This window comes from Phocoena phocoena, chromosome 15 (genome assembly GCF_963924675.1).
Source record: "Phocoena phocoena chromosome 15, mPhoPho1.1, whole genome shotgun sequence".
NCBI classification, from domain to species: Eukaryota; Metazoa; Chordata; class Mammalia; order Artiodactyla; family Phocoenidae; genus Phocoena; species Phocoena phocoena.
This window is the reverse complement of record NC_089233.1, coordinates 21,578,255-21,603,116: the sequence shown is the minus strand read 5'-3', so window position 1 is coordinate 21,603,116 and position 24,862 is coordinate 21,578,255. Positions and strand designations below refer to the sequence as shown.

The 24,862-nt window shown below is 46.3% G+C and overlaps 1 protein-coding gene and 1 non-coding gene across 2 annotated transcripts in view; one reads left to right on the top strand and one right to left on the bottom strand.

Annotated features, from left to right (window-relative positions):
* VWA3A (von Willebrand factor A domain containing 3A) overlaps window positions 1–24,862 on the top strand; it is a 49,623-nt gene that overhangs the window by 8,452 nt on the left and 16,309 nt on the right. The window contains exons 4-20 of the mRNA XM_065893195.1: window positions 165–292; window positions 389–466; window positions 2,511–2,565; window positions 4,536–4,634; window positions 6,025–6,131; window positions 8,445–8,570; window positions 8,882–8,990; window positions 9,202–9,267; window positions 11,232–11,357; window positions 13,003–13,138; window positions 13,248–13,351; window positions 15,001–15,081; window positions 15,502–15,596; window positions 17,057–17,176; window positions 21,895–21,969; window positions 22,149–22,293; window positions 22,737–22,932. Of these exons, the coding sequence (XP_065749267.1) occupies window positions 165–292; window positions 389–466; window positions 2,511–2,565; window positions 4,536–4,634; window positions 6,025–6,131; window positions 8,445–8,570; window positions 8,882–8,990; window positions 9,202–9,267; window positions 11,232–11,357; window positions 13,003–13,138; window positions 13,248–13,351; window positions 15,001–15,081; window positions 15,502–15,596; window positions 17,057–17,176; window positions 21,895–21,969; window positions 22,149–22,293; window positions 22,737–22,932 (1,846 nt within the window). The remainder of the gene's footprint in view (window positions 1–164; window positions 293–388; window positions 467–2,510; window positions 2,566–4,535; window positions 4,635–6,024; window positions 6,132–8,444; window positions 8,571–8,881; window positions 8,991–9,201; window positions 9,268–11,231; window positions 11,358–13,002; window positions 13,139–13,247; window positions 13,352–15,000; window positions 15,082–15,501; window positions 15,597–17,056; window positions 17,177–21,894; window positions 21,970–22,148; window positions 22,294–22,736; window positions 22,933–24,862) is intronic.
* LOC136135800 (U6 spliceosomal RNA) lies at window positions 20,206–20,313 on the bottom strand. Its single transcript, XR_010656639.1, has one exon. It is a non-coding gene; the product is annotated as a U6 spliceosomal RNA (small nuclear RNA).

The following is a 24,862-nucleotide window of genomic DNA, read 5'->3' as shown; positions in this document are numbered from 1 at the left end:
GCCTCCGCATTTGTCTGTTGCCTCAGCAAGGCGAGTTCTTGAACGGACTGCTCTCGGGTGGGACTGGTCAGGCTGGCACCCCTTAGGGGTCCACGTGGAGGGAACCTAAAACATCCTCAGCTTCACCCTCTCTTTCCACCGGTTTCTGTGACTCTGTCTTGCAGAGGCTGCAGGGCGATGAGACCCAGCTGTCTTCAGCTTGGGAGGATTCAGAAGATTGGCTTTTAACACACAATTTAAAGTCTATGAAACTCACCTTGGCTGACCTGATAAGCCAGGGCACAGCCATGCTGTAAGTCTGAAGCCATTCCCCTCTCCCCCCAAGCCTGCAAGACACGTCCATCCCCCTGAGCCCAAGAGACCCTTTCATAAGACTTTTCTTCTTCAGGAAGGAGGGTAGCAATGTCACGAGGAAAATGCACATCTCCACCCAGACCGTCCACCAATTTGAATCCAAGCTTTCTGAGTAAGTATGCTTTTCAGCGTCTTCCCAACAACCCAAGAGCTCAAGAAGTACCTGGTTTCAGCAGCCTGAAAATGACTTTGTTCAAACAACAGTCTCTGTGGGACCTTGGGCAGGCTTCTTTCCGCTTCTAGCCCCAATTTCCTGTTTTTGCAAATAAAGAGGTTGGACCATATCAGTTTTTCTCAGCCTTTTAAAATCCATGGTCCCTTTGGATGAACACATAAAACCTCACAGCCTCATCTGATGTGTGATGGTTAAGAGTGACCACTTCTGATGACAGATTGATTGGGTTCATACTTTTACAGATGTATGTCAAAAATATTCAGGCTCCCCACTTCCCAACCAGATTTTTTTTAAAAGCTTCTCTTTGGTTTATTTATTTGGCCACACCAAGAGGCTTATGGGATCCAAGTTCCCCAACCAGGGATCGAACCTGGGCCCTTGGCAGTGAAAGCGAGGGGTCCTGACTACTGGACTGCCAGGGAATTCCCCCAAACCAGATTTTGACGCCACCATCCATCCCCGGTGTAGCAATCTATGGGCCATGATTACTGCTTGCCTGAGGTTTCTTAAAAGGTTAGAATAATAATTAATAGCCAACATTTCTTAATGTGTCAGGAATTCTGCTAAGGGCTGCACACATTATCTTATTTAATCCTCACAACAACTCAAAATATAGTGTTACTCTCAAGACCGTTAACCAAAAGTCAATTACTAAATAACCAATTTGCCAAATTTATCAAAACATTTTAACTGGGGCTTCCCTGGTGGCGCAGTGGTTGAGAGTCCGCCTGCCGATGCGGGGGACACAGATTCGTGCTCCGGTCCTGGAGGATCCCACATGCCGCGGAGCGGCTGGGCCCGTGAGCCATAGGCCGCTGAGCCTGCGCGTCCGGAGCCTGTGCTCCGCAACGGGCGAGGCCACAACAGTGAGAGGCCCGCGTACTGCAAAAAAACAAAACAAAACAAAACAAAACATTTTAACTGTAACTTTTATAGCAAGTTTTATTGGGTTGGAAGGTTAAACAGATTTTAAAGATTTCTGCAATATTTTGGCTGATTGGTTTTAATTGTGAATCCAGCAATTTAAGGACTGTTTCAGGTCTCTTCAGTTAATTGGTCATTTGGCAAATTGATTTTCAGAGAATTGGTTTTCAGTAAACTAACTTTTGGCAAATTGACTTGGGTAAAGTCTTATTATCTTCATGTTGGAGCTGATGAAGCTGTGGAGTTTACCACACTTGTCCAAGGTCACACAGTTAGTAAACAGCAGAGCTGGGTCTCAAAGACAAGCTCGTCTCATTACCTGCCCATGACGTTACCTGCACCCACACTCATGCATGCCTATGACTCTGCCCACTGCCCCATGCCCATGAGTTTATATCCAAAAGCCTTCCCTGCCCTTCTCTGGGCCCCCAAATCCCACCTGCTTCAGTGAAGGCAATTCAGTTAAGTTCACGTGGCTGAGTCCTTAACTTGAGTGCCTGTTACAGGCTGGTCTCCAAACAGCCACTGGAATCGTTTGCAATAAGGGAAACTCAAGAAATTCCCCTGGCCACTCACTATTCAAAAACTAAGCTTTTTGTTCATCAATCCACTGAGAAACTGCTGCTGAGTTGCCTCCCTTGTGCATTTATGATCATGTCCAGGTGACTAGGAAGTCTCACCTGAGAAGACACAGATTTGAGAAGAGCAAGAATGTTCTTCCACCTGCCTCATGAGAACACCCCCCCATCCTCCATAGACTGGCCCTCCCTCGAAGCCCACCTAGTTCCACCAAACCACAGCCGTTTATAATGAACATTGCATCAGCAAAAGGACCCCACACACGCTTGATCCCTTTCAAAATCCCCTCCATCCTTTATCCCAGAAAACAGACCTTCAGTTTTCTCTTTGCTAGATTTTGCCTTATATTCTCCCAATGCCTTAGACACATTAAAAGAAAGAAAGTCCCATCCACACTTTCCTTCCATGTATGTAAGTGGCTGTTGTGCTCAGTGATGAAGCTGACCTTGGGTGACAAGTCTTCCTGGTGTTTTGACAGAGCTATTGAACTCTATCAACAGAGAATTCAGTGGCTCACAGAAAACAGCAAGAAGGTAATAGATTTCATTCTTTACCTCCTTTCACTCATTCCACCTGTACTTGTTAGAACCCTTTCAGATGCAAGTGCTAGACCTCCAATTTACATTAGCCGAAGCTAAAAAGGGAATTTCTAGACCTACAGAAATGAAAAACTCAAACACAGCTGTATCCGGGGGTTCAAATGATGTCATTCTTTGTCTCTGAGCTCTGCTTTCCCCTGGGTTGGTTTTACTCTTGGGAAGGATTTCCCCAGTCTTGGGAAGATGGTCACCAGCAGCTCTAAGCTTACATGTCACCAACTAAAGTGACATGTCAAAAAGGATCTCACCTTGCTTTCCCAGTACGCCCTTCCAAGTCCTGGGATTGACACTCTCTGGACCAATTTAGACCAATCACCATAATCAGGAGGATGAGATGCACTAACTGATTGGGCCTGGAACTAGTGCTCACGCCTGGGGAAAGACGGGGGGTGAGGGAAGTTGGGGGAGGCTGGGTGAGCCCCCCCAAACCTCATGGACTGAGAAGAGGGAGACAGATGGCTGCACATGGAAAGCCAGAGTGCTGTTACCAGAAGGGGAAACAGGTCCTGGGTGAGAACAGCAGAAATCCCCTGGACCGTTTCACCTCAGATCCCTAATGAGATTTATGATTAAGGCCGATCATCTGGACATAACTTTTGAAAGTTTGATTAAACGTTTTCCTCAGACCCGAAGAGTAGAAGAGTGATCATGGGCAAATTAACCTTTATTTTGCCTTCTTATTTGCTTTAGCCTATATTCTTCCACTGATGCTTTTCTGGGCCACCATTTGCTTTCACCTTAGGCAATCCTCAACTCTTTTCTTAAACCCTGGGACAGGCAAGATGCTGAAATCCATGCTCCCCACCCCCAAGCCCCACCTCTACTACCCAGGCCGATTCCAGGGTGTAGTCTACATCTCAGATCCAGAACCATCTTCAGTTGCTTAGACAGGTCAGCAAATGCCCATCTCCAGCTGTGGCATGCCCCTTCTGGTTGCACGTGGTAACACAGGCAGAGAGAACTGAGAGGGGTGAAATCCTCACCTACTCCACAAACATCCATTCAGGGAATGTTGCTCTCACCTGCCTACCCACATCACACCTGTCCTGGCACTTTTGACAAAGGGGGCAGGGATTGCTGGTTGGGTCCTTCTTCCCCTTACCCCTTTCTGATGGAGTTACCGCGGAGCCAGGAAACAAGCTCCGATTGGATTCCAGGGAAACAATCACCTGTGAACCAGCTCATGAGTCTTCTGCGTGCTGGGGCACCTGGGGTGATGCATGGTCCATCACAGGGCCCAGTTCCCGACTCTGCTGTCAGCAAGGCCTCACTTCTCTGGGTGTCCGTTTCCATATCTGCAGAGGATAAAAGCAGGGGTTATTAACCGGTGGCACGCAGGCAGATCTGGCCCTACAACCATGTTTTTCTTGGCCTCCATAGTTTTATTTTTTGAATTAGTTGTCAAGATTTTAAAATCCTGATATTTCACTTTTATGTCTGCTTTCAGTCTTCTCTTGAAAAACTGGGACTATCTGGCATCACTGGGCTCCAATTCCCTCTTATTTACTTTTCCAGTTATTTCTATGGGATGAGTTTCTAGAATTTCAATGGCTAGGTTTAAGAGGATGCATGTTTGTTTGTTTTAAATTTATTTTTTTAATTTTTGGCTGTGTTGGGTCTTTGTTGCTGCGCGCGGGCTTTCTCTAGTTGCGGCGAGCGGGGGCTACTCTTCGTTGCGGTGCACAGGCTTCTCATTGCGGCGACTTCTCTTGTTGCGGAGCACGGGCTCTAGGCGCACGGGCTTCAGTAGTTGCAGCATTCTTCTATAAAATGGGTCTTCCTTCTGCGGCTTCTTGTCGAGGTCGGGGAGCGCTTGAACATCTGCTACACAGAGCTGCCCAGTAAAAGGTTTGTAGAAGCACAGAGCTGTGCTAGTTGTTTCCGCACGCCCTCTTTGGTTTTAGGCATTTGGCCTCATCAAGGGGGCCAGAGTCGGCGTCCTCATTGATGTGTCAGCTGTCAGCAGTGGCCCTCAGAAGGAGGAGTTCCAAAGTGACCTCATGGTAAGTCTCTCTGGCACGGAGAAGGACCTGGAACTGGCACCTCCACCCCACCCTCCCCTTGTGAGCTTGCTAATGGGCTTTGTTTATAGCAAGTGCAAAATGGAGTGTCTTGCAAAGAACAGTTCACACTTAATTAGCACCTACAATTAAAAAAATATATATGTTGAGTTCTGCAAAACCCAGCCTCAGAGTCTTTCTCAGCTGCAGTGTGAGCTTCTAGTATTCACACCACAGCAGTCCCTAGTAACCTGATTTTGTCTCAAGAGCCCGGAAGGAGGGCACGCAGGCGATAATCAGTTGGACTAACTTCAGCACAACACGGGCTTCCGGCCTTTTCCAGACAAGGAGCTATCCTGCTTGGCCGTAACTCAGAAGCTAAGAACTCTAGGGTCAAATCCCAGGCACCTCCACCACTTCTCGGCTGTGTGACCGTGTTACCTCATCTGTAAAACAGGGATGATGACAGTCGCCACCTCACAGGGTCACCAGAGGACAAAAGGAGTTCATGCAAATTAAGTGCTCAGTACAGAGTGTGGCATCGAAAAAAGCCTCTGTAGTCTCTGTGAAGTGTTATGGAGGGTCTGTTTTCCTAGAGGGACCTCTAGAGCTTTGAATGAGACCTTAGCAGCAACAGCTGGTCCCAGGGCCCTTTAGAGGGATCAACATGGGCCAGTTTCCAGACTTGTCCCTTGTTCCTGGTCTCAGCAGGTGTCAGGGAACAGGTGTCAGTGAAGGCCCCTCTTCCTGACAGGTCCCAGGACCCGGTTTCTAAAGATCCCCCAGCTGGGCTGGTCCAGTCTTAGCCAGGGCAAGGCTCGTGTTGGCAGTAACAGGTGAAGTTTGTAGCTGGCCGGGAAGAAGAGGGATGAGTTATCTTATTGTTGGATACTCACCAGGTTGAGTCTGAGAGCATCCAATGGGTTGGCCATGCACCCATCGCTCTATCCCCAACTCACACGCCCGGGACAGAAACCGCTGCCCCTGACCTCCGTTCTCCTCCCTGGGCGCCACAGTGAGGTGCTGAGGGTCCAACCACAGCACACGCTGAGGTGGGTGCTCATCCCACTGCACCCGTGACCTAAGTGCGCAGCAGCTACGGCAGAAGAGCACGTAGTCTGCGGTCAGCGGGAGTGAGGGCCCAGCTCCCGGACTGGCCCGCCAAGCCTCGGGCTGACCACCCAGGCCCCATACCCGCCACGCACAGCCAGGAGCAGGCTGGGGTGGGCAGCAAGCAAACGTCAACATGGGACTACTAAGTTGGGCCTTAAGCGACCCTGTTTCAGCACGGCTCACACCCCAGCCCAGAGGGCCCAGCCACGGCGTGAGAGGTGGAGCCAGGCTCCACGTGGCCCGTGGCCCTGACAGCCAGTGATGTCCTTTTGCCCACCAGAGCCTCATTGATGAGCAGCTGAGCCACAAGGAGAAGCTGTACGTCCTGTCCTTTGGTACCACCACCAGCACCCTGTGGCCCAGCCCGGTGGAAGTCGGCACCTCCAGGTGAGTGACTGCCCAGCCTTAGCCCGGATGTCTACCTGGTCATCTTCCTCCCTAGGTGTTAGTGTCTTTATTGCGTGATTAAAGTGCAAGACCCCCAACAGATAAGTGAGACAATTCACAAAAGCAGAAACACAGGGAGCCAATAACTTTTGGAAAAGTCACCCCACGAGCACCACAAAATGAAAAGATGAGACACCATTTTTACCCAGAAAACTAGCAAGGTAGTTTTATTATTACGAAAATAATACATGCTCATTTTCAAAAGTTGGAACAGAATAAAAGGATAAGTACTAGCAGATGAGTCTCCCTCTTACCTAGCTCCCCCTCACCTCCCAATAGCAGTTTCTTCTATCTACTTCCACAGGCTTTGCACATACACACATCCGTGTACTTATCCTCTCTTATTTAAACATCAGGCGCACATTACACTGTTTTGCATCTTGGCTTTGCACCTAATCTTGACTATCATTTTCTCTCAGTACACAGAGATCAACCTCATTCTTTTTTTTTTTTTTTTTTGTGGTACGCGGGCCTCTCACAGCTGTGGCCTCTCCCTTTGCGGAGCACAGGCTCCGGACGCACAGGCTCAGGGGCCATGGCTCACGGGCCCAGCCGCTCCGCGGCATGTGGGATCTTCCCGGACCGGGGCACGAACCCGTGTCCCCTGCATCGGCAGGCGGACTCTCAACCACTGCGCCACCAGGGAAGCCCAACCTCATTCTTTTTAATAGCAGCATAGTATTCCACTGTGTAGATATACTGTAATTTATTTAGCTAGTCCTTTGGGAGTTTCTGGTTTGGAGGGATTTTTGCAGGTGGGGAGAGGGGGAAGGTAAGAATTTCTGCTTATTTACACCAGTAAATAGATATCTCTTTTCCATGAAGGGAATAGCCTTGATCATCCACCTTGTGTTAGGTGCCATGCTTGGTACTTCACATGTACTCTCTTACTTAATATTTATAGCCAACACATGGGACAGGATTACTACCCCCGTTTTGCAGATGAGGAGGCTGGGACTCAGGTTAGGGAACTTTTCCAAAATGGCAGAGTCAGGATTGGATTCCAAAGCCCAGAGCGGATCCCAGGGAAAACCACGTGCTTGGGTTTCTGGGATGGAGGTCCCCTTGCCCGGCACTAGCTGTAAAGAGGAGGCCTTCCGGGTAGAGAAGTGCCGGTTCAAGAAGCGCAGGCTTTGAATCCTGGCTCTGACAGTTACTGGGGGATCTTGACAGGTCCTTTAACTCTCTTATTAGCAGAATGAGGTAAGGACAACTGTTTCTCACAGGGTTGTTGTGAAGATGAGTGAGAAATGAGTACTTGGCATGGGGCAGGTACTCAGTGGGTAAGAGTGTCTTTTACTGTGATTTCCACTCTTGTTCAGCCCCCGAGCTCTGGAATGTCAGACCTGGAAGTCACCTTGAGACCGCCTAGCCAAGAGTTCCTCAACTGCGATTATTCCTGGTCTTGCCTTGTGATGTTTGTCCTATCCCTGCCACCTGAACTATTATTTACTCTGTGCTACTTGTACTATTATCGATTTTTTAAAATATCAACGCTATATTTACTTTGATGGCAACTATCAATACCATAACTGAGAAGCCCGTATCACTTGCCATAATTAGAAAGTCGCTATAAAAATAAATAGAATGAAAGCAGACAAAACAATGTTATTAAATTCCAGCTTGAAACCTATTGGCTAGAGAGGGCGCCAGGCCTGGGATTTGTTCTCTTTGCTTAAAAGGGAGATTCAAACATTTATAATAATGAAAGACAGACTTACTGGCAACGAGCTGAGGGGTCTTTTTTGCAGGGGGAGGTCAGACTGAAAGAGAAATGGAAAGAGAAGGGCCGTCTCACTAGTGCCACATGAGGCATTTAACCAAGAAAGCTCTGTGTTATGTCATCTTCCCTGTTGCGAGTGGTGTGCATCCCAACCCATGTGGAATGTAGCCACACAGCCTCGGTGCCTTCTCTTCAAGCCCTCTTAGGGTTAAGGGATTAACTCTGTGCTTCAGGCTGAGGTCTGCCTCCCAGGAGAGTTGGAGGGGAAAGGAGCTTAGCCCCAGACCCCCATGTAGCAGAGTCGCTAGAAGCTCAGGCCCTAGAGTCACACCTGGTTTGAAATCTCAGCGTTGCCAGCTGCTTACAGTATCACCTTGGGCAAGTCCTAACTCTGAGACTCAGTTTCCTCATCTATAAAATGGGAATAAAAGTATCCACCTCAAAGAATGATTGTTAGATTTATACCAGCTCGTACCTGTCCTGGGCCTGGCCCCTAGTAAGAGTTATTAGGTTGTTATCCTCTCCCCCAGCCTCCAGGAACTCAAGCTCTGGGTAAAGAAACTGCAGCCTGACAGAGGCAGCAATCTGCTGCAAGCCCTGAAGAAAATCTTCGCTCTGAAGGGGCTGAATTCTCTGGTGATCATAATGGGAAGCTGGTAGGTCTCCTTTCCTAAGCTGATAACGTGAAGGGGTTGGAGAACCAAACCATTGTTAGAGAAAAGACCATCAAGACTCTTCACGTACGCTTGAGAGAAGGATTGTGTTTCCAGGCCATTTGTCCACAGATGCAGGGGCAGGGCAGCCAGCGTGGTCAGGCCTGTGGCCCAGTCAGCCCTGCATCTTACACAGGTGACCTGGGACACATGAGGTTGATTAGATTTGGTAGATGCTCCTTGGGAATTACCATTTTGCTGGGGAATGTCCTCAGGCTGAGGTGTCCCCTTCTCTTCTTCCGTCTTCTCCACAGCCCAGATCAGCCTTCTGAAATCCTGTCCGAGTACATGCAACAGTCCATCATGGGACGGGACCTCATCACCCACATCATCACCTACAAATGCGATGATCAGGTGCCCCCTGTAAGTATCGAGATTCTCCAAGGCTTCCCCTGGATTGGCTATAGTGAGCTGGGCCAGCCTTTGAGGTCCCCGAGCTGCGGACCAGAACACAACTCTCCTTGTACCTAGTTCTCCTGTTGGTAAGCTCAGTTGGGAGGCTCAGACGAGGAGAAAGTTTGTTAAGGTACCGGCATTGCCCTAGTGACGGCTCACCCTGTCACCATCCCTGCAGGCTGTTCTGAAGCACCTTGCAGAAGCTCTTGGGGGCTACCACCACTGCTACAGCCCAGAGACAGAGGTAAGCCCTTGGGCCAACACACTGCCCCCTCCTCCCATCCCTGCCTGCCTCCAAGGTTGTGCCTGGGGAATCTGGGCCAGACAGACCATGCTGTGTGTGTGCTTGCTTTCCCCCCTCCCCAACTCAGTGGGTTTACAACGGTAAAATCAGGTTAAAATGAATATGTGGGAAGAACAGAAACAACATGAAGTCACAAGAGATCCTTTTGTCAGTGTGTGTGATGAGTTGATTATACGCCGGCAGAATCCTGAATCCCTATCCAGTTGCCATCAACATGGGCCCCAGCCCACCTCTGCTCCCACCAGCGCTCTGAGTCTGAAGCAGTTGCTTCAGTTCTCTCTCCTAAATGGACCCCACCTACTGCAGGAGACGCACAGCAATTAATCCTGAATGAGCAAGTAATTCTGTACCGATCCTTCCATTAGTATCCTTGTCCCGGTTAATAATAACATCGCATACTCCGTGTCCGCAATGGAGGTGACAGTTAATAGAATGTGCCTTGCCTGCTAACCTAATCGCCGTGAGCACATGAATATTTGCATCTCACAAGTATGTCCAAGTGTCAAAAAGTTGGACATTTCCCATGAGGGAGCCAAGGTCAGGCAACATTTTCCTTGGGCAGGACCCCTTCTTGTTACCTCATTGCCCAGACTCTAGAGGAGTCACAGACTCCAGGGGCTAGGAAAGTACAGTGAGTGAATGAAACTGGCTGGTTTAAGAAATATTTTCTGTTAAAACCTGTGAACTTCTTGGCTTATCTGTTGTTTTTCCACTCTTGGTAGAGGTATGGGTAAAACAAATTTCATTGTCTTTGTTATTATGGGCAAAACCACGGTGCAGAGGTGACAAAAAATGACAACTGATTCTGATGGGGACACAACAGTGAGCGGTAAGGAGTGCGGTGAACGAAACAACACTTGCCGCAGCTAAAGAGGCACCTCCGCGCAGCCCGAGCCGGGTGCTCTGTAGAAGCGTGACCACCAGTGTTGCCAGGTCTTCTGATTTTTCAACAAGAGCCAGAAACCTGGATTTTTGTATGTGTGTGATTTCTTTACATTTTTAAAAAATTGCAGTGAAATTCTCGAAACATAAAGTGAACAATCAGGGGAAGTTACAACTTTCACGATGTTATGCAATCACCACCTCTATTTAGCTCCGAAACATTTCCATCCCCCTGAAAGGAAACTCTGTACCTATTAAAGCAGTGACTCCGTGATCCCCCTCTCCTGCAGCCCCAGGTAACCACCAATCTGCTTTCTGTCTCTAGGGATTTACCTTTTCTGGATATTTCATATAAATGGAATCATACGCCTTTCACATCCATCTTCTTTCACTTAGCATCCTGTTTTCAAGGTTCATCTGTGTTGTAGCCCGTATCAGAACTTTGTTCCTTTTGCGTTGAATAAGATTCCAGTTTCCGGATACACTACACGTTGTTTATCCATTCATCGGTCAATGGACATTTGAGCTGTTGTGAACTGCTATGGTTAAAGGTGTGCAAGTATCTGAGTCCCTGTTTTCAATTACTGTAGGTATAAAGCTAGGAGTAGAAATGCTGGGTCAGGTAGTGATTCTGTTTAATTTCTTGAGGAGCCACCAAACAGTTCTCCACAGCAGCTGCACCATTTTAGAATTCCACCCTCATCCCACAGTTCCAATTCCTCCTGCTTCCCCTCCCCCCCTCCTCCTATCATTATTATTATTGTCATCCTAGAGGGTGTAAAGTGTTTCTTTCCATTTTTAAGGCTAGACGGCCCTTCAATTGTTTAAAAACACTGCAAGCCAATACTGTACAAATGGAACACTGACTTTCGCAGGCTCCGTCCTGCACATGGACCCGGGTTTATAACGTCCGCTTTAAAGAGCCTGCCGCTCCGCCTTAGGGATTCACGTGGCTGCCTGTCCTTTCCCACTGCCGGTAGCCAGGTGACTGCTGGATGACTGATTGCCCTCACCACCCCCAGATCTACAGCAGCCGGGAGGTGGATGAGCTGCTGGCAGAAATCCAGGAGGCCCAGAGCCTCCGGGGCCATGTGCAAGCCCTGCACCAGAGCGCCCCCTTCGAGGAGCGGACCGGCTCGATGCACGAGGTAGGTGGTGAGAGCCCCAAGCTCAGACTTTCCGCGGAGGCACGCAGCTGGCCTTGCTGTGCTCTCCTGTCTCACCTGTCGCGCAAGGGAGCGGCTGCCAGGCCTCCCACGTCCCGAAAATGGAACAAAGCGAGGCCCCGCCCCGCGCTGTCCCAACAGCTGTGAGCTGCCCAGGCTTCCGCTGGAAGGATCCTGGTGGATTTTCTATCCGAAAGATTTATTTCAGAGAAAGGCCAGCAGGCTCCTGCCACCCCTTCCCCCTACCACTGCCCCTCCCTTCCCCCCAGTTTGGAGAATGATGAAAACCTCAACCACACAGGTTAGGCTGTCTTGAAGACGGTCTTCCCACCAGTATCTCATTCAGGGCAAAGGCCCTGCTTGAGGACGCTTAATTTAACACCAACAGAGTAACTCAGAAAGCTTATGGACACAATCACCGGTAAAGCTGCGTACCGAGGAGAACTGGTAATGCGTTTATAGCTTCACAGAATGAATGTATGGATTTGGGGTACCAGACGTTTTGACCTGGCTGGATGTAGTGAAAGAAACACAGCACCTAGACTGGGATTTTAAATTTTAGTTTCAGCTCTTCTACTATCTAAAACAATAACAATAATTATTAGTATTATAATAGTTTTCATTTGCTGAGTGCTCACTATAAGATGGGCACAATGCTTAATTCTTTAAATGCCTTATTTTATCTTTACAACGACAGTCTGCGGAAGGTATGTTATTACCCCCATTTTACAGATGAGAAAACTGAAGTTAAGAGTTTAAGTAATTTGCCTGAGATCACAGAGGGAAGCTGATTAGTCTCAATTGAACCCAGGTCGGTTTGATGCCAAAACCTTGCCAGATGTTTCCCCAAATGAAACACATGTACTATTTGTAGTTTGCGAGATGATTATAAGGTGATACATAGATTAATATTCTTTTCAATGTTATGCATTTAAAGCTAGCTCATTGTGGCAGAAATAGATCTTTCTAAAATTATTTAAGTACAAAAAAAGGAAGTCAAAAATTAAAATTGAAATGAACATTAATTTCAATTAATATTATTAAAATTAAAATGATTTAATGTTATATGTTTGATTTTTAAAATATTAAGTAAATAACAGTACAGTGGTACTCGTAGCAAAGTTCATGAAGGAGGTGCTCGAATGTCTGGAGTTTGGGGATTGCTGTTCGGTGTTTTCCTCGTACGTGAGCTATATGTGATTTAACCTCTCAGAACCTCAGGTTTTTGGTTGTAAATGTGGGCGAGGGCGGGTGGGCTAGATCAGGGCTCCCTAAATGATTTGGTGCAGGAGATACTTTTTAGTTCCCTGGAGCCTTATATTTGGGCCCTCGGCAAGGCCACCTGTCATCTTGGAGTCCGAGGTGCTTATCTTAATGGTAAGGGTGGGAAGGCGTGAGGAGGATGGACAAATGAAAGAGGAAGGGAGTTTCTGGGTACATCTCTCTCTTCTCCTGGAAATTCCAGAAATCTCCTGAGAAGCGGATGGGGATAGTGGGAGGGGAAGGCAGAACTGCTTTTAGTTTAGCAGGTAATGTTTTAAGATGTTCCCTTGGATGGGTGGGGGAGACTGCGGACTTTCCAGCTCTAAAAGATGATTATGTAAGGATGATTTTTCATTTCGATTAGATTTCCACAGAGGTTGCAGAGACGCCACTCACGAGTCTCTTGCCTAAACCCCCAAAGCATGAGGATCCCCTCACTATTGAGTTCCCAAACTTGGACAAGACTTCTGCAGAATGGCTAAAGACCAATAGCCTGAAAGGTAAATACCCAAAGAGGGAAGAACCCAGGACTCAGGTGACTAACTGAAAGGAATGAACCCTTTGGGGCTTCATGAGTGGTGCCTCAAACCCCACCATTTATTTTTACAGCCAAGAAGCTAAGCCTTTATCAGGTTCTGGCACCCAATGCATTCTCTCCCGTGGAGGAATTTGTGCCTATTCTCAGGAAGACAGTATCATCAACTATCCATGAGGTAACTCAGATTCAGAGTTCTGTCCAGTCCTTTGCAGGGGAGCTCCTGCGTGGTATTTCCTTTCTGAAATGTTCAGGAAATAGAAGTCATAAGACAGAGCCCATGGAGCAAGGGCCTGAGGGCCTGGAGTGGGATGGAGGCATTCCACCTAGGACTCTAGAACTCTCATCAAATCTACTCTAACTGCTGTTTTTCAAAGATACGAAAATGAAACTTGGGAGACTGGGGTAAGAGGGAGTATATTGGGCACCACGGTCACCTCCTCCATGGAGGTTTTCCTCCTCCCCATTCAGAACACACTCTCTTTGTGTCCTTGCTGTACCTTGTACAGACTTCTACTATGGCTCCTGTAATACGCTAATGTGTGTATTTGTTACATGTCTAATCCCCACCAAAGTATGAGCCCTTTAAAAGAAAAAGCTCTTCTTCAACCCTCTATCCCCGATATCTAGTACAAGTAAGCACTCAGTGAATGGTGGCTGGAAGGAAGGATGGAAAGAAGAATGGAAAGGATGAATGAGCAGATGGATGGAAATGATGAATGAACAGGTAAAAGAATGGATGGATGGATGGTTGGATGGATGGATGGATGGAAAAGTGAACAGATGGAAGGATGGAAGGGAAATTGGAAGGATGGATGACAGGATAAAATTAAAAAGATGAAAGGATGGGGACTTCCCTGGTGGTCCAGTGGTTAAGACTCTGCACTCCCAATGCAGGGGGCCCGGGTTTGATCAGGGAACTAGATCCCTCATGCCACAACCAAGATCCTTCACGTGGAAACAAAGGTCCCATGTGCTGCAACTAAGACCCGGGCACAGCCAAATAAATACATTAATTAAATAAATAAATATTTTTAAAAAAAAGACGAAAGAATGAAAGTAAAGATTAAAGGAAGGGTGGAAGGATGGAAAAATGGAAGGACGGTGTAATGGTAATGGGCGAATAGAAAGATCAGTGGAGGGACTTCCCTGGTGGTCCAGTGGTTGAGACTCTGCGCTCCCACTGCAGGGGACATGGGTTCGATCCCTGGTTGGGGAACTAGGATCCCACGTGCCACACCGTGTGGTCCAAAAAAAAAAGAAAAAGAAAAGGAAGGAAAAGAAAGATCAGTGGAAAGGCAGAAGAATGAAAGGAAAGAGAGAGTGTGGGCATGTAGAGTTCTGGCAGCCCACGGATGGATGACTAGATGGAAGGAGTGATAATTAGAGATATGACAACTTGGTGGAGGATGAAAGAACAAAATGAACAAATTTGATTTTCAAAGTGTCCATGAAGGCCCATCTGGGTTCCCAAACCTAAGAACTCATGGCTAGTATGTTTTAAGGTCTCCAACTCTGCTATTACCAAACCTCCAGCCATATCTTGTAGTAAAGACTCTGATGTTCAGAAGAGCCTCCTGAGAAGGGAGCTGGCTTGCTGTCAGGCACAGTTCATTCAGGGGACTGCATCCCGAAGGCCCTCTGCTGCCAACTCCAGACAAGGCAATGGCCTGGTGTGTGGAGAAGAATCCCACCCCAGATGTGCTAAGAGCCCATTTCCCTCTCTTGCATCTCACTTGGAGAGCCCAGTGGCCAATTTACACTTAAAATCCTTCCCCACCTGTGCTTCTGTTCACCTGCTCCCCTCCTGGCCACACCTGAGTGCAGAAGGCAATGGTACAATTTGAATGGCATGATGGGACAATGAAGAATATTCACGTGGACCTGCCATTCCTGTATGAGTACCAGGTCAGTGGTGGGCCCCATCAGTCAGAATATGGGGTGCGGGGAGGGAGATGGGTGGAATGTGGAGGCACCAAGCCACTGACTGAACTCCCTCTTATAAACAGAGACTGTGCTCCACCCACAGGCCCCTGTGGAGCTTCCTCCACCTCCTCCCCAGGCAGGGACCTGGATCAAAAGCCTCTGATCCTTTGGGTCAACATTTACCTCCTCCCCATTTGAGGCAATGAAATACTTTGACTCTTCCCTTCCTGATCCTGTGGCAGACTCGTCCATGCTTTAACGGCATGTTTGTACTGCCTGGATACCCATGGCCTTGACACACCATTCCCAGAAACCAAGTGGGGTACACCCCCTTCCCCCCAGACCCCTTAATCGGCCATGCTCTGCGCAGTCGCTCACTGTGTGTGGTGCATGAGTTTGCAGAAGCAGCTCAGCAGAGCTATGCGGATGTATGAGAGACGGATGGAGTGGCTCTCCTTGGCCAGCAGAAGAATCTGGGGCACCGTCTGCGAAAAAAGGTACCTAACCCCAGTAATGTTCTTGTCCTTCATGGGTGTCATGTGTGACACAGCACTCAACCAACTCATGAATTCCCTGTTGGTAGCATCAGAAGCCATCATTTAGATTAAGGATCAGTAATCACTCAGCAGAACCCCTGGAGGGAAAAGTCACCACCATCATCCCCAACATCAACAAGCATCACTCAATACCAACAATGTCACTCAGGAATCTTTCTGCTAAAAAGCAACAGAAACTAAGTGCAAATTGACTTAAACAAATCAGGGAAGTCTGGTTAAGGTAACTGAAAATTCTAGACTAGATTTGATAGCTGTCTTCAGGCATGGCTTGATCCAGAGGTTCATGCATGTCAGGAATCTCTCTCCATCCCTCAGCTCTGTTTTCCTCTCTGTTCGCTTTGTTTTCAGGCTGGCTTTGCCCTCCAGGTGGCAAGATAACCACCCCAAGCTCTCAACTTCCTTCCTTCCAGTTTAGTACTCCCAGGGCTTGGGGCAAGGGTCCATCCTTGAGCTATTCACTATGGCCAAGAGGGTTTGATGTTCTGATTGCCTGGGGTCAAATGTCCACTCTTAAAGCTTGGGCTGGCGTCAGCTCTACTCAACTCAAATGGACTGTTAGAGACAGAGGTATTCCCCCTCCTCGACCCCCAAAAATCAAGATGCTGCTGTGAGAAGAGGTAATGGATGCTGAGTAGGGAGAAACAATAGGTATCCAAAATATCATTATCGCTTCCATACCTTGCTTGATGCCTTACCACCTACCAAGTATTATGCTTTGTAATACTATTCACCTATTATATCATTTACTTCTCAAAGCAACCCTATGAAGTCTCATTATAAATAGTTTATAGTTAAATATGCCAAGGATCAGAGAGGTATTGTGACTTGCCTAAGGCCACACAGGAAGTGGGACTTGAACCAAGGCCTTCTGACTCTCTATCCAGTGGATTTTCTTTTGCTATCCATAGCTGTCTCAAAATGAGGATGGCGGGGGAGGAGATGGGACTATAAGATTTGAAGTAATAAAAGGAGAAGGCTGAATAGCACTAGAGATCTTAAAACAGAGAGAGAAAATAATGATACATTTCCCCAGAGGCCCCAGTTACGCCTAATTCCCCATCTAACTTGCTTAGCTTGTTTCTGTTTTCCCTTCATAGACCCCAACCTATTATAATATTGAATACTAGTGATTTAAAACAAGGAAATGTACGAAATCATTATATGCAGCCCTGCCCTTAAACCATCTCCACCACGAGGCTTTATACCATGATAGACCCTCCTGGAGACAAGGTTCTACTGTTGTAAACCCGCCTGTGTTGACTTCAGACCATGGAGATTTGGCCAGCTATGAATTTGGCATGCAGAACTCCCCTGGAAAAAACGTTAAATAGTAAAATGGAACAAAATAAACATTATCTGAGAGGTTCGGTTCTCCTCTTAAAGCTTGTGTTTCTTTTTAGGGTGGTTATACTGCTCGATATCTCTGTGACCAATTCCATGTACATTATTCATATCCAGCACTCCCTGAGACTTCTGCTGGAGGAGCAGCTGTCCAACAAGGACTGCTTCAACATCATCGCGTACGCTTCCTGCTTCCCGCTTCCCGCTTCCCGCTTCCCGTAGTGGGGAGGGCGTGTGCACTCGGATGCCATCCCTGGGCTGAGGCTCCTGGCAGGACAACAGATGTATGGGCACCCAGCATCCTAGGAGGGCCGTCAGTTTATCTGATTTGAATGATCTTGTTTGGGGCATTGAATAATTAAATGGTTGCAGGACAGTCCCACTGGGGCGAAGGTGATAAGCGGACCCAAAACACATTGCTTGATCAGCCAGGATAAAGTAACTCAGCCCATTGCCCCATTTGGCTACCAAGCTGATAAACACAAAAGAGAAAAAGAAGGGCCCCCAGGCTTGGTTCCTAGCTCAGTTCTAGCAAGCCACAGTATTTCAAACATTCAGAATTCCAATTATAAATTTTAATTATACATAGATATATCAATATAATTTTTGTATATAGTTCTATGTTGTGTATTATATATAGCTTATAGAATTAAATTATACAGTTATATATAAAACTATGATTTAATTATATATAAAACTATATATTTAAATTATATATAAGTATATATAGTATAAATTAAAACTATATATTTAAATTATATATTTTATATAAAAATTTTAAATATAAATAAATTTAAAATGTAAATATTCAATATATAACAAGTGTTTACATATACATTTAGATTATATGACTATATATAATACTATATATATTTGTTATACTTCTGTCTACATAGTTACTTATATTTTTAATCTATAATTATATATAATTTAAATATATGTATAGTTATATATATACATTTTTAAATTAATTTTAATTTTGGCTGCATTGGGTCTTCGTTGCTGCGTGCGGGCTTTCTTTAGTTGTGGCGTGTGGGCTTTCTCTAGTTGCGGCGAGCAGGAGCTACTCTTCATTGCCATGCATGGGCTTCTCATTGCAGTGGCTTCTTTTGTTGCAGAGCACAGGCTCTAGGCACGCAGGCTCAGTAGTTGTGGCGCACAAGCTTAGTTGCTCGGCCGCGCATGGGATCTTCCCGTGACCCTGCATTGGCAGGCAGATTCTTAACCACTGCGCCACCAGGGATGTATATATATATATATTCATTTATTTATATATTTTATAAATATATAAAAATATATATAAATATATTATACATATAAAATATTTATGTATATTTTTATACATATAAAAAATATATAAATATATTATACATATAAAATATTTATGTATATTTTTATACATATAAAAATATATATAAATATATTATACATATAAAATATTTATGTATATTTTTATACATATAAAATATATAAACATATATATTTTTATACAACTTCACATGAAATAGGGAGTGTTCTAAACCTAATAAGTCAGCAGTTAATATTATATACTAAACTGTACCAGAGTCTAATCTTTCCCTAATAAATTCTACAGAAAAAATGCCTAGAGAAGCATTTTGGACAATATTTTCATTCGTTCATCCATCCATCCATTCATTCATTCAATGAACTTTTATTGAAAGCCTGCCATGCACCGTCACTATGCCAGGCATTAGGGATAGAGAAGCTAAAATACACAATACCTATCCTCAAGGAATTTATGGGCTAGTAGTAGGAGACAGGTGTGTCAAAATATAAGTGCTATTAAATGTTTTCTGAAGAAATAAGTAAAAGGGAGGGTATGGGACTTTGAGGGCTCAAAGGCAGGGTCAGTCTATTCCACCTGGGTAGAGTAAGGTCAGGAAATCTTCACAGAGGAAGTGACCCTTTAGCTGAGTCTTGACAAATGAGTAAGTGTTTGCCTAGCGCATGGGAGTGATGGAGGAAATGGGGAGAAAGGGCGTTCCAGGTGTAGGGAACAGCATAAGCAGAGGCACAGGGGTGTGACGGACGTACTGCAGAACCCTGGGAACTGTCAGTGTGAATAGTTCAGTGTGAGTCAGGGGAGAGAGGGAGAGACTGGGCATGACCAGAAAACAAAATAAAACACCAGGGGATGGAGGCTTTATATGGGAGTTTTTATACTCTAGGACGTATAGGTATTGAAGGATTTTAAGCAAGAGTAATAATCTTGAAACGCTCGAGCTACCAGGGGAAGGATGGACTGAAAGGATGCGATACTGGTGGGGAGACCAGTTAGACCACTGCCGGGGTAGAGGGGGCTTGAGCCAAGACAGTGGGAATGAAAGACGGGGAGGCCTGTGAGGGGTGCGGGGGAGTTAGAATCTACAGAATGCAGTCACTGTTTGGCTGTAGGGGATGAGGGAATGGTGAGGAGAGGATGTGCCAGGTGGAGCAGAGCTTGGAAGATAAACATATAGAGTCTGAGACCCTCAGGAGTCTGGGGATTCTCCTGTTAGGAGCTCTAGCCAAGAAGCACGGGTTTGCGAGCCATCAGCATTTTGGTTGAAGACATGGGAGGGCATGAATTACACCTGTGGAGACGTGAAGCGGGAGAGATGACAACCAAGGACAGAACTTGGGAAGAACTGCCATTTGGAGTGTGGGCAGAGACAGGGAACTGCCAAAGAAACAAGAGAGGAACAGCCAGAAAGGCAGGAGGAAAATCAGGAGAGAAAGGTGTTTACCCTTTCCCAAGGGAAAAAAACAGAGTTAGAGCCTGCAGAAGCAAAGAAGGAAGGGGAAGAATGCAGGAATCCACTGAATCTGGCAGTAGCGCTCCCTGATAGGAAAACAATGAGATATAATGTTTCTGCAATTCATTTTGGCAAGTACTTAAAAGATTGATAATACCCAGTGCTGATGATAATCTGGTGAAAAGGGCACTCTTGGAAAGTATTGGTGGAAGTGTAATTTGGTATAGCCCTTGTATTAAATGTTTTTATTCCAGTATAGTTGATTTACAATGTTGTGTTAGTTTCAGGTGTAGAGCAAAGTGATTCAGTTTCATATATATATATGTATATATATATATTCTTTTTCCGATTCTTTTCCATTATAGGTTATTACAAGATACTGAGTATAGTTCCCCGTGCTAGACAGTAGGTCCTCGTTGATTATCTATCGTATATATAGTAGTGTGTATCTGCTAATCGCAAACTCCTACTAATTTATTGCGTGTCAACCTTGCGCAGGGACCGTGCTAATCTTCTTGGTATCGTTCCACTTTTAGTGTATGTGCTGCTGAAGCAAGCACTAAATCTTTTTTTTTTTTTTTTTAATTAATTCATTTATTTATTTATTTATTTTGGCTGTGTAGGGTCCCCGTTTCTGTGCGAGGGCTTTCTCTAGTTGCGGCGAGCGGGGGCCACTCTTCATCGCCGTGCACGGGCCTCTCACCGTCGTGGCCTCTCTTGTTGCGGAGCACAGGCTCCAGACACACAGGCTCAGTAGTTGTGGCTCACGGGCCCAGTCGCTCCGTGGCATGTGGGATCCTCCCAGACCAGGGCTCGAACCCGTGTCCCCTGCATTGGCAGGCAGACTCTCAACCACTGCGCCACCAGGGAAGCCCAAGCACTAAATCTTTTAAGTGTATGTTCTTTGTTTCTTCGATTAAGCCTTTCAGTGCAGAGTTCTAATGGTTGGCAAACCTGGAAAAAAGCAAGAGGAAATTGGTAAAATAATCCTGACAATAGAATTCTGTTCTATTGAATAGAATAGAATATGCAACTATGCATATTTTAAATACATTTTAAATACATTAAAAATTATGTATTTGTCTGCGCTGGCTCTTAGTTGCAGCCCGCGGGATCTTTTAGTTGTGGCACGCAGGATCTAGTTCCCTGACCAGGGATCGAACCCGGGCCCCCTGTATTGGGAGCATGGAGTCTTAGCCGCTGGACCACCAGGGAAGTCCTACACATTTTTTTTTTTTAAATCCGAACGAATATAGAACAAAGAGTTAACAGAAATTGGGGGGGGGATAAAATTGGAGGAATTTTCACTCTTTGTATATTGTTAGAATTTTTATCCAACTGAAATAGAGATATTTCCATGGGAGGGGGAAAGGAGGTCCTTGTTAATAGTTATCAGAGAACTGGGAAGGAAGCTTAACTGCAGGGGGTTGAGAAGCAGAAGATGAGGAGGATGTGGTAACACTGTTTTTCTAGGGAGCATGTCTGTGAGGGGGAAGAGGAAAGAGAGAGAAGTAGCTGGTAGACGAAGAAGTTATATTTAAGAGAGGCGATGGGGAAGACGGAAGTAGATGCTGGGCATGTGTGTGGGAGAGAGGTCACTGTGGGACAAGGTCTCAGAAGAGATTGGTGGTGGTGAAGTCAATAACCCAGGTGGAGGAATCGCTCTTGAACCAGAGAGGGGACATCTTTATCTTGATAAAGGGGATAAATCCTCTTCTCAAAGATTTAAGTTCTGTCTCATAGGGAAAATGAGCTGATACATATACAAAAGAAAAGCTATAGTGCAGATGGAGAGTGAAAAATGTGTTGTGAGGATGAATCAGAGCTAAAAAGGGAGAAACGACTTCTTCCCTGGGGGTGAGGAAGTTCACACAGAGAAGGGAGTGACCCTTCTTCAGGAGGGAAGTCTGGCCAAGCTGGTGCTGGCTGTGTCTCCACTGAGGACACAGCTCTGCTCCCACCATGAATGTGCTGAGACGTGTCATGACCAGCAAGGAGATCTTGTGGCTGGCCCAGGCCAGTGGCATCCTAACATTTTGGGGGTGTAATCAAAATCTTGCCCCCTTAAAATCCTGGGGAGCCCAAAGAGCTGGGGCATGTATTTCCCCCCTAAGAACAAGCCCTCTTTCCTTTTTTCCAAGGTTTGGAAGCACCATTGAAAGCTGGAGGCCCGAGATGGTTGCCGCGAGCCATAGCAACTTACAAAGCGCCTGGCGGTAGGTGACCTGCTGGGTCTGACGTCAGCCTCCCCTGTGCTATTATTTTCTGGCCCCCCTCCCCCAGAAAGGAGCTCTATCTAGAATCTTTGCCATCCGAGGGACTCAGGCATGAATCAGGAAACAACGGCCTTCCATTCCTCGCCCTCCCCCTCAGCATGGCCCTCCCTGCCCCCCAGGTGGGTCCTGAGCCTGCAGTGTCAAGGCAGCAGGAACGTCCTCAGCGCCCTGCGGAAGGCTGTGGACGTGGACTTCAAGGACAAAGACAAACAGCAATCACAGGGCATCTACCTCTTCACCGGGGGCATCCCTGACCAGGACATGGTGGGTAGGCCACGTCCTGGGCATCCCTTATCCTTCGCGACCCCACATCTTCTGCTAGGTGGATGCCTAGCAACTGGTTTCTCCAGCATGATTTTTCTAGTCTGGACTTTATCATGCCGAAGAATCACCTGGAGATGTTGTTCAAATGCAGATGTTGTTAGACCTGGTTCTGGAGGGGCCTGAGAGTCTGCGTCTCTAACAAGCTTCCACGGGATGTCGAGGGTGCTGGTCTAGGATCTCAGGCCCAGGTCCCCGGCCAGGCCCTATTAAGATAGTAAGAGAAATGGTGACCCAGGCTCTTTCACCTTTCCATCCTCAGTGCCACATACTTACTAGACCAGGTACACAGTAGGTCCTCAAGAAAGCAATTAGGCTGAATTGACCCGAGATCAGCGGCTTGGAGAGCCCTCAGCTGTGGACCCCTCCTCCCTGTCTCCGCACAGGCCATGCTCAGCGCCTACGTGGCCGAGGCCCGTGTGGGCTGTGACTTACAGCTGAACGTGTGTCTCTTCTACGTGGGCGAGTCACAGATGGACACCACGCCACCTGCCTGCTATGCCAGCCGCAGTGACACGGCCGCCGCCTACCGGGAGTTCACCCGGGCTGCTGGGGGCCGCTTCCACTGGTTTGGAGACACAGGTGCGTAAGAGTTGGCTGAGCTCTCCACATCTTTCTTTCCAGACAGTTGTCTCAGTGCCAATATAGCTCCCTATGCTATAGACATATTCCAGGAAAGCGGCGTGTGAAAATCACATTTGCAAATGTAAAATTACTGTTCTGGAGATGGATGGTGGCGATGGCCGCAAGGCAGTGTAAACGTACTTAATGTTGCTGAGCTGTACACTTAAAAATGGTTACGATGGTACATTTTATGTTACGTATATCTTCCCATAACTGTTTTAAAGTGAAAAAGAAAAAAAGTAAAACTACTTAAAAAGATTTTAGGGCTTCCCTGGTGGCGCAGTGCTTGAGCATCCGCCTGCCGATGCAGGGGACACGGGTTCGTGCCCCGGTCCGGGAGGATCCCACATGCCGTGGAGCGGCTGGGCCTGTGAGCCATGGTCGCTGAGCCTGCGCGTCCGGAGCCTGTGCTCCGCAACGGGAGAGGCCACAACAGTGAGAGGCCCGCGTACCGCAAAAAAAAAAAAAAAAAAAAATATATATATATATATGTATATATATATATATATTTTTTAGAATGTCGGGGCTGGAAGGGGCCCTAAAGGTCCCTTAGTTTAGCGTTTCTCAAAAGGTGATATCTTCGCAGCAGGTGGTTGGCAAAACAGTTGTACATGGAACACAAAGCAACAATCTTTGGTCATAGCTGTAGGAGATCAGAATATGCCACCTCAATATGTGCCACTTTGGCGTAAGGATTATTTTGAGCTGAAGACAATTAAGAAACAGCAAATGCCAAAAGACCTCTCTGCTTCCCCTTCCCCCATTTGCCTAAAAGCAGGACATAAATTTCTATGTCCTGCTTCTGTGCCAGGAGGAGAAGGATGAATCTTAGACTCTTAAGCTCTGGTTGGCAGCTCTGGGCTCTTCACAGCACCAAGAGGAATCTACGTAACAACCCTCACCTAAAAAAGCCTTGTCTTCCATTAGTTCCCCCCAAATATTTACCTTCCCACAGTTTGCCGGCCCTCAAAGCCAAACCCCATTTCCTTTGTCTTGTCATTTCTATTGTTCTTCCTTAAGATGCTACAGAAGCCCCAAGTTCCAACCACTCCCTCTGAGTAACTCATTGCTGAGTTTCTCCCCCATGTATGCACACCGCATGCATTAATAAACTCTATTTTTCTCTTGTTAATCTGTCTTTTGTCAGTTTGATTTCCAAGGCCCCAGCTGGAGAATCTAGGAGGGTAGAGGAAAATTTTTTTCCCTCCCTTAAATGGTTATATGATTGTTTTCACAATATACACAAATATCAAATCATTATGTTGTACACCTGAAAGTAATATGTTATATGTCAGTTATATCTCAATTTTGTATATGTGTGTACTTTTAAGTAAATGAAAGTGAATTGATTAAAAATATATGTTAAGTAGATTATGGTTTAGATGATGTGCAGACAGGGCAAAATTGTGACGTGATTCAGGAGGGACTGAAGCTTGGGACATGCTAGTGCATTCTGACTTCTCTGATTTATGGATGAAGAAATGACTCCCAAGAACATGAGGTGCCTGGGGTTACAAAATTAGTGGCATAGCCAGGGGTGGAACTCATGAAAAGTGCTAGGCATATACATTTAAGTTATTATTGTTGATTATTATTAAAATAGCAAACATTTATAGAATAGGTATTATATGCCAGACACGGTTTTACATATGCGGTGATTCATTCCTCACAGTAACCCTATGAAGTGTGTTATTACTATTATCCCCACTTTACAGATAGGGAAGCTGAGACACAGAGCCCAAAGCATAGATGTAGTAAGTAGTAGAACCAGGATTTGAACCCAGAGTCTGTCTTGTTAGTCATTACACTCTAGTCCCTCTCAAATGAGTCATATTTGAGATATTACTATACAGACATTATTCACTACAGGCATTAGCTACTTTAATTA